Below are 13358 nucleotides of genomic sequence, written 5' to 3' on the forward strand. Positions count from 1 at the left end.
AGCCCTAGGAGAATTTCTGACTCATAGTAAACAGTCAGTAGTTACTATTTTGAAATTCCATGCCTGGTCCTTGGTATATGTTCACTTAAGTGGCAGGTCCCTTAATGGGAGACCTGGGACTAGTCTTTGTACTCATAACATAATGTACTTTTCCATTATACTCATAACACCATAAAAAACATTTACATTTTTTATAGTACTTCTTTTCTAAACCTCTTCCAAGACCATTACCTCATCTATGATCATAACAATTTTGGCTACTAGGTAAGATAAGCACTAATTTTCCCACTTGTCAGGTGGGAAACCCAAGGCTGAAAGAAATCACTGGCTTACCTAGACTGAACCACTAGTTTCAGGCTGAGCCAAGGAGAGATCTCAAGTATTGTAACCCCTAGCCTTTGCTCTTGCACCTGATCTCTTGGCTTTTCAGTGGTCAGATGAGACAAACTCCAATGCACTGTGGCTGTTTTCTGCTGTCTTGGGCCAGGGTGATGGTGGCTCTGGAATGGGATGCTGGGTAAATCTTTTCGCTTTTAAGACAGTAATTGAAATTCTCCCTTTTCTCCCATAAGGGATTACAGGATGGTATCCTATCATTTTACCAGAAGATGGGGCCCTGCCTCATGGCTTGGAGCTCATGCAGAAGATTGTAGGTGGTCTGGAACTTTCAGTTTCCTTCACCCATCCTGGAGATAGAGAGCGGGTGTTGGAAGCTACTGAGCTATTGGGCTGGAGTTTTGAGAACAACCTGAAGAATCTTGTCAAAATGGATGGAGAAGAGCCAGCCACTGTCACCATCTCCACTCCACGGCTCTGGTTGCCCATCCATTGTGTGCTTCTTGCTGGCCATAGGCACATTCATAAGAACACATATTGCTACCTCCGCTACAAGCTGTATGATCATGAAAGCTTTTGGACCCCTCTCAGGAAGCCTAAGGAATCTACAAACAAAAAGCAGGTCATGGTTACTTTCAAGGCATCCAAAAGAGCAGATGTCACTAGGGGCCCATCACTGCTCTGGTACTTCAGAGAGGAGAGGTTAGAGATCCAAGTATGGCGGGCTTATGGCAATGACCGTATGGAAAGGCCCCACCAGACGGACAGCTGGATTGGCTCAGCCTATGTGGACCTGGCCAGACTCGGGGAGAGGTCAGGAAGAACATTAACTGTCAGTGGTAAGTGAGGAGATCGGCCTCAACTCTTATGGTTTGGGTACCTACTCTGTGATGAGCACTATGTGAGATGCTGCCTCAAACATGATTTTATTTGATCCTCTAAGTAAAGTCCAGCAATCCTGTGATACAGGCATCAGACCCATTTACAGTTATGAAAATGGAGGCTCAGAGGGGTGGATCACTACCCAGGGTGACAAACTATTAAGTGTTCTTCCCATTATTGCATGCTAGAAGATTAGTAAAATTTAGTGATACTTTCTGAAACTAAAGTGATTTTTTTAAAAGTCTCCTGGCTGCTTAAAAATAGTGCATTACCTAGTGATAGCATACATTGGTAGGGTATGTATGATACATAAGAACTGGCTCTGAACTTTGTAGCTATAGATTACACCCAAATTCATCAGATTTTTGCATCAAACATAGTGTCTACCATATTGTTAGCACTCAGTTAATATGTGTAAAAAAAAAAAATGAATGAATTGGGATGTACCTTTAACAACATATATAATAGCCTACATGAGAACCTAGAATGCTAGTTTTTTTAATATACCTAACAGCATACCTGCTAAAGAGGCTAAGATATTATTTCTGGTCAGTACACCTTTAAATGAGACAGAAAATCTCCATGGTAATAAACTGGTTCACAAGGCAGAAAGGGGGAAAAATAACTTTTGCAAGTGGCACGTGTCCTGGGTGCTTTCCTTTCAAACATTTATTCATACTTGATACATGTGCTTGGCCTTGAGAATTCAAAGTTGAGTAAGAAATAGTCAATGAGCTTATGGTCTAAATGGGAGAATAGTTTAAAAAAAACAATCAGAGTGAAGCCTAAGAACTATAAAAAGATATTCTCTGTGGTGCCTTGGGGGCCCAGGGAGGCAACATCTCCTTGGTTCAAGGACAGCACCTCAGGGGAAATGATGCCTGACCTGAATTTCAAAGGATTTAGGAATAAGCCAAAAAAGGGGGAAAGAAGGGCATCTAAAAAGGGAACAGCCTGTGAGAAGGCACAGAAGCATGAAGCAGTTTAATGCATTTTAGGCACTCTAAGTAATGTGTTACTGCTTGATCATAGGATAGATATGGTGGGAAATGATGGGAGAGGAAGCAAAAAGGCAGGCAAGAGCCCTGTGTTGAAAGCCTCTTTCAAACAAAAGAGTTTGGACTTTTTACTGAGCACTATGGAAAGCTATTATAAATCAGGTCTGAATAGAAGAGTGACAGAGCTTTACATTCCAGAAAAATAAGTCTTGTAACTATAGTGCAGAATGAATTGGAGATGGCCAGACTAGATTCTTTACAGACATGGTATTTATTCATCTTAACATTCCTGTAAGGTTGGTTATTATTTCTCTACTACACAGTTAAAGAAACTGAGTCACAACCCTGTTTTAGCTCTGTTAGTCTTGTTCTCTGACCTAGTTGTTGAGCACTTGGCCCAAGCTAAAGGAGGAGAACTATCATCCCAGATTCTCTGGTTCCCTCTGGATCCCACATGTGTAATTCTGGCTCCATCAAGCACCTCATCAAATGTCATGTGCCCTATTTTATCTGGGTGGGTCTAGAGTCACTTCAAAGACACTGCAGAAAAAGTCCTTGAAATAAGCAAAGCTCACTTGAACTGAAGTTCATAAAGATGGGCTTTTAACCTCACTATGCTGAGGAAAGTAGGTTTGGAACACTGAATATAGATTTAAGGATCAGCATTCACAGTTGCCTCCTTTTATTGAGTGATACCAAAGGCAGTATTATATTTTTCAGTTAACTTTTCAGATTGTCCATTTCCCTCCACATCCCACCAGTATATAGTTTTTTTATCCTCTCATAAAAGGGCCTTATACAAGGTGTAGCATTTGATGTATTTGTTAATCACTAAATGAGTTAATCAAACCATCCAATCCATCCAACTGTCTGTTCAACTACAGATAAGTTTCTTGAGAAAAAGGATTGAATTATGTTGCTTTTGGATGTCTTCTCTCCTATGACTTACCCTTATTTTCTGCTTGTGATAATCATAATTTACACATTGAATTGGAAGAAAACAGATGACCTAAAAACAGAAAAAGACAGGAAAGGTTCCATCTTATTGCTAATCTGTGAGTCAATTAACTCTACCTTCCTGAATTGAAATAAGTCAAATGAAGTACATGTTGAGATTCTGAAAGAACTATTAGTACCTTCTGCTTTATAAATAAAATCTCATTGTAATATCTAGCAAGCCAGTAAAATTCAAATCCCTGAGTTTAAATCTGCCACTTACAGTAAAAGTCATCTTGGCAGGTTACTTAACCCCTCTGAGTTTCTGGCACATGAAAAACACTCAACAAGTATTAATTTCCTTACTTTTTGTCTTGTCTTATCTGCCACCGCTTCCTACTTATCTTCCGAGTGATCTTCAGAGCTACTGCCAGAACATATGTAGTTCTTGAAACAGGCAAAATTGAGCATCAGGGCAGCTTCCTGATGAGCAGAATTCCTAAGAACAAGAGCCAGTGGGACCTGTAGAAGAGAAGACAGGCTATTCCTGATTTTATACAAATCTTAGACTTTTAAGAGGCTTCAGAAGGCATCTAAGCCTAGTCATCCCTCAGCACACAAATCCCTTCCACAACAGCTCTGTCTGGTAGTCATTTGGCTTTGGCTTCAAATCAGAACTCTCATGATTTTCATTATTGGAAATAGTGTGTGTTGGGGGAAAGGGGAGTAAAAATTCCCATACTGTATATTAACTTCACAGGTTCTTTTGCATATTGGTTTGTTGGGACCTGTAGGCCTTCCAAAGGAGAGGACCACAGGCACCCACCACAAGCATCTTTTCCAGGATTAGGGAATGTTCTTGGTTCCTGCTTGCTTAGGCTTCCTCTCCTCCTTCCTTTTGCAGGTGTGTATCCTCTATTTGGACGAAATGCTTCCAACCTCTCCGGAGCTGCCTTGCGAGTTCACGTGGTTCTTTCTTCTCTTTCCCCACACCCTGGGCCCACTTACGAGCTGGACTCCATGGACTGCAGCAGCCACAGTGAGTCTGAGCAACTCCCTAGAAGGAGTGAGGAGATCCAGCTCTCCCCACCGGGCCGCCAGAAGTCTCCTGTGTCCACCCAGCTCCCCTGCAACAGCATCACAGCTGAAGTCTGCCCGGCCCCAGAGGGCCCTGCTGAGTTGGATGGGACTTTTGCCGTCAGTGTCCTGGTGGAAAGAGCAATGCACTTGAGCTTGAAAGGTATGCTTTGCTCACTTATTCTGGAAAATGTATCTGATTCCTCAGGCTGTGGTCCTGTCTTAAATCTTTCAAATCATGGCAGGATCTGTAAGAACTGTTAACCATCTTAATAATTTTTATTTCTCAAGACTAAAGATTTAAGCAACACAAAAGCCTTTCTGAACTTCTGGACTTTGTCAGTTAGCCTATTTTTCATATCATAAATTCTCCAGTCCAGAAACCTGAATATTAGCTTAGATACCTCTCTTTTCCTTATTCACCATCAAATCATCAGACCCCTTAAATTGTTCCATCCCTTAAATTTCTCTCAGATCTCCCCCTTCTCTATTGCTGCTACCAACAACAGGCCATCGTCTTCATTATGCGTCAAGGGCCAAAAAGTTCTTAATACTGGATCCATGAACCCCAAGGAATTCAAGGATAAAAGTCAGGGCTGGTGAGCTTAGGTAGAAAAATGATTGTATCTTACTTTTATTAGCCTCTAACTAAAATTTAGCATTTCCCTCCAATTGTGAATATAGGCAATAGACCCTAGTAATATTAACAGAACCTGTGATGTTAATAGAAATCATGTGAGTAGAAGTCAGTTATATTCCTATCACATTATAGTTATTGCAGATACCTTGGAATATCATTTATACCTGTCATAAATTTAAAATTACAGTGGTTATTAAGCCTACAGTTAGATCTTTTTATGTATTAGTGAAGCACATATATTACAATATCACAAAATTTGTTAAATATTTTGATAGGTATGCCAATATAATTTGATTTTACATACTTCTGTGTATTTATACTATGCATTAAAAAAAATAGTATTAAAAGAAGAGGTCCATAGACCTCACTAGACAGCCAAAGAATCCTTTCTCTACCTTTATTCATCCTTATAATCTCTCTAATATCTTCCCTTTGCCATCATCCTTCTCTTTGGCCTGGCTAATTCTTTGGCCTCCTCTTAAGCTTGAGCTCAAGCATCGCCATTTACCAGAGAGGTTCCCTGACCTACAAGCCCCCTTCCTGTTTGCCCTCCTGGCACTTTCTTGCACTCTTGCTCATAGCACGTATCACACACGTACTGAAATTGTTTGAGTCATTTTCTTCTCCACTAGAGATGAGCTGTTGAAGAGCAGAGACTTTATATCATTTGTTCACTCTTCATTCAACAAAACTTGTGTAGTATTTGCAACGTGAAAGCACTGTCTGTGGGCTAGGGATAAAGTAATGAACAAAACAGACAAAAATCATGCCCTTGTGGAGCTTATGTTCTGACAGAAATGTATTCAGCCTTGTATTCCCAGCCTATAAGGTGTGTGTGTGTGAGATTTGGAGCAAGTTACTATTTCTCTCTGGTTTGAATTTCTTAACTAAATGGCTGGGGTTGACAGTTCTGAGATGGCTTAAGAGCCAGACAACCCCATAGCCTTATGAGTCCACAAGGTTTCAATGTACATCTTTTGGTTTGTCCTGCCAATTGGCTTCTGTCATCTCTCTGTTGGCCTCCCAGTTTGTGATATACTGGAACAGAAAAAAACTCATGCTTACAGTAACTGTTAATTTATCTTTCATTCCTGTTTTCCCATACACACCAACAATAGACACTTCTACCGGGATTATACACTTCTATAATAATCCCTAAGGGATCTCATCCTTCTCATATCAGAGACCTTGAAAAGTTTTATCACAGGAAAAGTCTTCTCCAAGTACAGTCCTGCTTCGCTGTATTAGAGATACTGATTTCATAAGTCACAGAATTGAGAAACAGTTTTTGCTTTTTTACTGCCCCACCAAACCAGCCTATTTTTGACAAGTCTGATATATAAAAACTGAATTGTTTAAAATAAAAAAATCAATAGATGTATGAATTTAAGAAAAGCATAAAAAGCTTTGATTTTTGCAAGAATTGTTTTGTTTTTGTATTGTCTTTGCACTGAAATAAAACCTAATATACAAAAATACTTAAGTTCCATTTATGGGGTAGTCCCCATATTGCAAAAAGCAAAATACAACTTTTCAATTAGGTAGCAAATTAAATTTTTAAAATATGACTTGGCAAGGTGATTTGACAGTAATTTACTGAGCTTCCTCCTTGTGCCCATCATTCTGTACATTAATTATCTCATATCCTTAGTACAACTAGGGTTATGGTATGAATACATTATAGTACATACCCTTTTCACAAATGAGGAAATTGAAGCTCAGAAAGGTAAAGGGACATGAGTTACACAGTTGATAAGCTCTGCAAAGCCAGAATTTGAATCCAGCTGTGTCTGAATCTACAATCCATGCTCTCCTCCATACCATCCTGCCTCTGGAGTAGAAGTTATAGCTTTATTTATCAGCTAGTCCTGTCTGCACTGTGTTTACAAGTCACTGGAGCCCAGAGTGGGTATGTATTGCATACTGTTCTGGTCTTATATTGCAAGAATGGTAGTTCAGTTTAGCAAGTAGTAAATCTGTGCTAGGCCAGGAACAAAGAGTACAGAGCAAGTGCCACATAGCTTCTGTCATCCAAGAGCTGATAACCCAGTTAAAGTGACTAGCAACTACACAGTTAACGATATGTAAAGCAGCATGCTGTGAGGGCCAAAAGGATAATACAACATATAGTGTTTAGAGAGTTTAGAAACAGAGAAGTCAGATATGTCTAAGAAATTAGGAGAACTTTTTAGAAGGAGTAGGATTTCAGAAATATGGAATGAAATTTCAGGTGACTACTTCAACTTGAAAAAAGACATTGAAATTGGAAAGTATGTTCTGTGTTTGCTTACAGCGGGCCTTGGGGATTGTGATAGGGATTGGTCCGTTCGAGAGGCTGGGGACAGTCCAGTGGTGACTTCCTCCAGCAGTGCTTGCCTCCTTTCCCTCACCACCACAGCAGACAACAAGCTATCACTGGGGCCTTTGTTCATGTACCTTCCTTAGCCTAGATTCCTTTCCCCTTTCCCAGCCACCAAATTCCTCCTGGCATTCTGTTCTTCCCCTCATTCACCCTATTCCAACCACACTGGCCCATCTTTGTTTTTTCTTGAATATAGGCAGGCCCCTGCTTTGGAGCCTTTGAATCTGATGTTCCTCTGCCTGGAATATTCATTTCTGGCATGTCTATAGTGAAATCACTGTGTCTTGGTGAGGCCTTCCTTGACTACTTACCTAAAGTTGCAAAAAAATAAAATAAAAAATAAACTCACAGCCCCTCCTCAACATTTTCTATCCCTCTTTCCTGCTTTATTTTTGTCTGTAGCCTTTAATAGTGGATTTTGTTTATTTTTCTATCTTTCCCAAAAAAACAGAAACAGGGATTTTTGTTTATTAACTACTAAATCCCCAACACCTAGAACTGCATCTAATACACAATAAACAGCAAATATTTGTTGAATAAGGAAGTGGGTGGGTTCGCCAGCTTTGCTCAGTGCCACCTCCTCCTTGGTGCCTTTGCTGATGTCCCACTTTGCCTCTCCTGGAGGCAAGTTGCTTCTGGGGAATTTAGCAGAGTGTAAGTCACAGGGATTAATAGATTCATTCAACAAATACTTAGTAAGTTTCCAGTACAGGGTATAGGGTCAATGGCCTCCTACACAGAAACTGTCTGTTATCTCTTCTCCATTCTCACTGCCACCTTGCTTGTTCAGGCCTCAGAAACTTGGGTTAATGGGATAGCCCTCTAAGTAGTTGCTGCTTCCAGTATCCTTTTTGAATATTTTTTTCATTCTGCCGCCAAGGTTAGATGTCTGGTCAACAAGTCTGATCTCTCTCCACTTACAATACTTTCTTGGCTTTGTATTACTAGCAGTCTTGGGGACATAGCACACAAAGGGCCACCCATGTGACCTATTCAGTCTTTTCCACCTCATTTCTCACCACTTCTTACATCCAGCAATTTGCTTTTTGCCAATGCCCCATTCTCTCTCCTACTGCCAAGACTTGGCCATGCTATCTCCTCTACCTAGAATGCCTTTTTCCTCTCTTTAACTTGCTCCTCATCCTTCAAGAATATACTAAAGTGATACCAACACTTTGAAGCCTACTGACTACCCCATTAGCAGAAACACTCCGTGTTCCCCAAAGATCCCCATACCACCACCCGCCTCCACAGTTTTCCTCCTTCATATAATTTATTACTCTATATTGAAAATGTCCGTTAATGTGTTTCTCCATTAGTCTGTCTGTTCCTTAGGGACAGGGGCTGTGTGTTGTGTATTTCTGTATCCCAGCACCCTGACCGTTGTGATGCAGCTAAGCAAACACAATGTCCTCTTGTTTGTGAATATGGTACTTAATACTTCTCACATTTCTGGCATGAGTTACAAGTCTGTAAATCACTCATTTGGCTGCTTTCTGTTTAGCCAAGGAAAAGCATACATCAGGTGGATATCTGACTTTCAGAGATGTGTGTTTCCACCTTGCAGTGATAGGTGCATTTAGTCCTTCCTCCCACGGTCGTTTGTGTGTTAGTCAGGCATCATGCCAGGCCCTGAGAGTGCAGACTGCCAGTCAGCTTCTGAAACGTGCCTTCCAAGTGATAATGTCAGAAACAGTTCTGGAATGGGTGTCAGAGGACTGGGTTCTGGCCCCAGGTAAGCTGTAAACTTGCTTTGTGACTTTGAGTAACCCATATCCCTTTTCTTCAGATGTAAAATGTGAAAGTCCCACAAGATCACCTCTTAAGATTCTCTTCAGCTCTCATCTTCTAAAAATATGGAGCTGAGGGCAGCATATACCACTCTTTGTGAGTTAGCTTTAACTTTCCAAGCTTTTGTGAAAATCATGTAAATGCTTCCTTAATAGCCACATAGACTTTTCTCCAGCCTTCAGCAGTGTTCTCTGTCTATCCCTCTCATGTCTTAGAAGCCTCTTCCTTAAGGAGGCATGCAAGTGGTTCCTTAGTGCAAAGCTGCAGAGGATTCATAAACAGCCCTAAATTGTGAGCTTTCTTCTCAGCGAAGTTACACCTGAAGTAGCTTTGAACTTCTGTGGTCCTGGTTCTAAAAACAGCTTCTTGGATACTTGTATTAGAGAAAGCTTTGGGGAACCTTTCTTTAAGATCAGCTTCAGTACTCTTCAGATTTGCATATTTACACTAGACAGGACAGATGTCTCTAGCTCTGTCTTACAAATAAGGCAACTGAGGAACAAACTGTTAAAGTGATTTGAAGTAATCTGCATTATACTCATAAAAACTAAAATTATCTTCAGTGTCATCAGCCTTTAAAGGCTCTCTTTAATCTCCTCAGTCAGGGTTAGGAGCCCCTCTGGGTTCCCAGAGCCCCCCTGTGCTTTTGGTGTAGTCTTTATTTTATCGTAATTATGTTTGTTTCTCTCTTCCCAGGTAAAGCATCAAATCTGACTTGTCTGCATGTGTGACACAGAGGAGGTGTCAGTGAGCTTAATAGAACTAGACTAAGTTTTTGTTAACATAGAAATGTGGGCATTGTTTGAGGAGAAAGTTTCCATCCATTCACTCCAGGCCAGAAGGGAAGTTCTGAATTAGAACTATTGCAATGAAAAAACCCTGGAATAAGAGTTGGAAACCTGGGTCTAGCTTCCAAATGTTATTAACCAGGTGTGTGATGAACAAGCCATTTTAGCTCTGTTCCTTGGTTGCCTTATTTGTAAAATACAGATAGAGACATCTATCTTATGTGATTTTCAGGAATGTTATCAGCCCAAATTTAGTGTGTAAGAACTGTGTAAGAAACATTTGTAAACTATAAATTGTTATCCAAGTAGAAGGTTTTGTTAATTTAGTTTCATTAAGTAATTTTACCTTTCTTGATGCACAAAACTTCTCATATTTATGTAAAACAAAGGAAATTTAGTGAAAACTGAAAATAGTACAGCTGGCTCACCTCTTCCACTTAACTGCTCTCAATGTGTGTCCAAACCATAGGAGGTATAGCGGCTTTCTTCTGTGCTACCCCCAGAAGTGTTTCAGGACTTGACCCTTTCCAGAAATGTAACAGACCCAGCTGAATTTCTGCCCATAAAGGGAGAGCCAGGGAAACCTGATAGGCCCATTCTCCAAAGCTGATTTCTTTATCACCTGCCTTTTTGGCTGAAAGTTTTTCTGTTCAAGACTCAGTAGGGAACAATTTTCTTCCAAACTCAAAATAGTAATTTTGTTTCAAGGCCTTTAGCAAATAGTAGCTTTAAAAAGAACAAACCTGAAAGGGGGCAGGGGAGTGGGAGATAAAGGTATGAGAGATCTGAACAGTATTGCTGTACATCTAGAATTAAACAATTTTATTGTGGGGAGTGATATCAGAGCACGTGTTTAGATGAGAAGACTGACACCCAGAGAGCCGTACCCAACATGTCACACTAAATCAGTGGCAGAATGTACAGGAACCTAGGAGTCCTGTCTCTCAGAACCATAATTAGTCCACTCTATGGATCTCTTTCTCAGAGCTTTCCTGAACAGATGTCACTCTCCTCTGCTAGTACACACTGCAGACAGACAAAGGAGCTTCTCTCTTTTCTCCAACCCTGGCAACCGTCTGTTGAGGAAGGGCAGTGGGGAGTCTGCAAACCTTATTAAGGGCCTTGGGCCTACTACGTGCATTCAAGGAACTCTTAGTTTAGTGAGGGAAATACAGATACACAGATTGTTGCAGAATACTGTGGACACTGCCAGCTTAGACTCAGATTCTCTCTCCCGAGCCATGATGATTTATTAGAAGAAATCTGTTGAGAAGCTTGAGCCTACTAAAGAAAGTGAAAGAAAGAGAGAGAGCGGTGAGGTTGAGAGAGATGAAAGCTGTGTCAGGGAGTGTCTAGTTATAGGAAGTAGAACCCACCCCAGCCATTGTGAACAGAAAGTTTAATACAGAATATTAAGGTACTTTAGGTCACTCGAAAGGCTAGAGGAGTGGACTCTAGGCTAAACTTTCAAGAAAGAGCCACTGGATCTTTTAAGTTTAGAACACAGTGCCAAAACTACAGTCTAGTGATCAGAAGGTCTCATCATCACTATTACCCAGGGCTTCCCAGCACCCAGGACCCAAACCCTGGAGCAAAAAACTCAGTGTCATCCTTGCTAATAACAGCAGCAAAAGGAAGAGTCAGATGTCCTCTGCCTCCTGGCTGCCTTTGAAGTCTGTTGTTACGGCATCTAATTAGTAAAAGCCAATTTGCATCTAGCCTGTAGCTACAAAAGAGTCTAGGAAATGGAATTTTGACCTTTTCAATCACTATAATAAAGGAATAAAATTTGATGGCAGTGGATACTGAGCAAGTCATCACGTAAATATTGCTTAGTTTTATTCAGTCTTTAAGAAAATAGCTCACCTAGATAAAGCTACTATTAGTGCTGTGCTACTTATTTTACATCTGTAGTGGTGAGTACTGTATTATTGGTTTCTACTAATTATTCTTTGCTTACTGCTGTTTTATTAGAATAACTTTTTCCTGCTCTTTCAAGAATATGCTTGTAAACTGGTTTTGCCATGTTGTGGCCAATGGTTTATTGTTTTATTTTGTTGCTCATATAGTTCTTCTCTGTATATTCAGTGCTTTTCTGATTCTAAGGCTTTTCTGCCTGCCGGTTCAGCCTTTCTCCAGGTCCTGCCTCATTGACAGCTCTTGTACATGTCTCAGCTCCCTCCTGCCTTATAGATACCACCAGATCCCACTTTTAGGGCTAGCATTCTTTCCTGCTCTGCAATTCTCTTTTCCCAGGGCCTCCTTGCAAAATCTCCATTCCCTTTTCTCTCCTCATCACTTATTTTCTTTCTTTATTAATTATCCCCAGTAAGGACTACAAAGTAATGCTGTCCGGTCTATGTGCTCTGAGCTACTGGAAGTCACAAGATTAAGTAACATGGCATGGCGATTTTTCCCCAAGATTAGGGACAAAATTTTTTTAGTTCAAACACACTAGGGCTGTATAATAGAAAATAATATAAAATGCTTATGAATTTTTAGATAAAATACAAGCCGCTAATAGATACCACACTTAATTGTTGCCCTTTCAAAACAACAGAAATCCTCATACTTCAGAGTTTAATGTTTTCCTCAATCTGGGTTGTTACTTCCATGGGAAAGTTTGAAAAGAATTGGTCTGCTCTGATGGGAATTCTTTCGGTTGAGAAAAATATATCAAAACAAAGCTATAGGTACTTCTGTTTCCCTAAGAGAAACTGAAATTGGAGAGACCTAACTGGGGGTGTAAAGTTAGTGATTCTGTCTAGAGAGTCAAGAGAGTCTTCTCCGAGTAGATAATGCTAGAATACTTTTATAGGCTACTTATTAAATCTTCTGTAGACGGTTTATTAAATGGTACATTGCTGGTAGAGGGGAGTAAAATCACCAGGTCCTGAGTATGAATTTGTTCATCAGATTTCTTTCTGTCCACAGGGACAGCCTGAGGTCTTTGATGCATAGTTACTAAAAGGAGCAACCAGATAGAGAAGGAGCAGGTTTGAGCCTCAAAGATTAACTTCATCTTCACGGTGAAGTGGGAGTATGGATTTGGGGAAACCTTGAGCTAGACAGGTAGAAAGAACACAAACCAGTTAAAACCCACGTATAGAATTTGTTCCTCTGATTTACTTAAATTATATTTATGACATACTTCTTTTATTTCTGTTCTTTTCTCATCCCTTTATCTGTAATCCTGAGATTCGTAGCATTTTAGAGCTGAAAGGGTTTTTATGGAGTATATAGAATCTATATGATGTAGAGTCTCTATTATTCAGCACTGTGCAAAAGAACTTTGTACTATGATGGAAATGTTCTGTATCTTTACTGTCCAATATGGTCCCCACTAGTCACATGTGGCTGTTGAGCACTTGAAATGTGGCTAGAGGAACTAATGAATGGAATTTTTCATCTTATTTGATTTTCATTAATTTACAGTTAAATAGCCACATTTGGCTGGTGGTTATCTTGTTAGACAGCTCAGTTCAACTATCTGGCTTCATCAACTATCTACATTGTTTTAAGAGAGAATAAATGATTGAGTCTCCCAC

General features: G+C 40.2%; 1 protein-coding gene across 4 annotated transcripts in view; it reads left to right on the forward strand.

Moving 5' to 3' along the window:
* The window catches only part of C2CD3 (C2 domain containing 3 centriole elongation regulator), a 159325-nt gene that overhangs the window by 107964 nt on the left and 38003 nt on the right, over positions 1-13358 (forward strand). For all 4 annotated transcript variants that reach the window (XM_057507226.1, XM_057507225.1, XM_057507227.1 and 1 more), the window contains 2 exons: positions 573-1175; positions 4057-4392. In XM_057507226.1, coding sequence (XP_057363209.1) covers positions 573-1175; positions 4057-4392 — 939 coding nt within the window. The remainder of the gene's footprint in view (positions 1-572; positions 1176-4056; positions 4393-13358) is intronic.

Source organism: Manis pentadactyla, chromosome 9 (genome assembly GCF_030020395.1).
Source record: "Manis pentadactyla isolate mManPen7 chromosome 9, mManPen7.hap1, whole genome shotgun sequence".
Classification (NCBI taxonomy): domain Eukaryota; kingdom Metazoa; phylum Chordata; class Mammalia; order Pholidota; family Manidae; genus Manis; species Manis pentadactyla.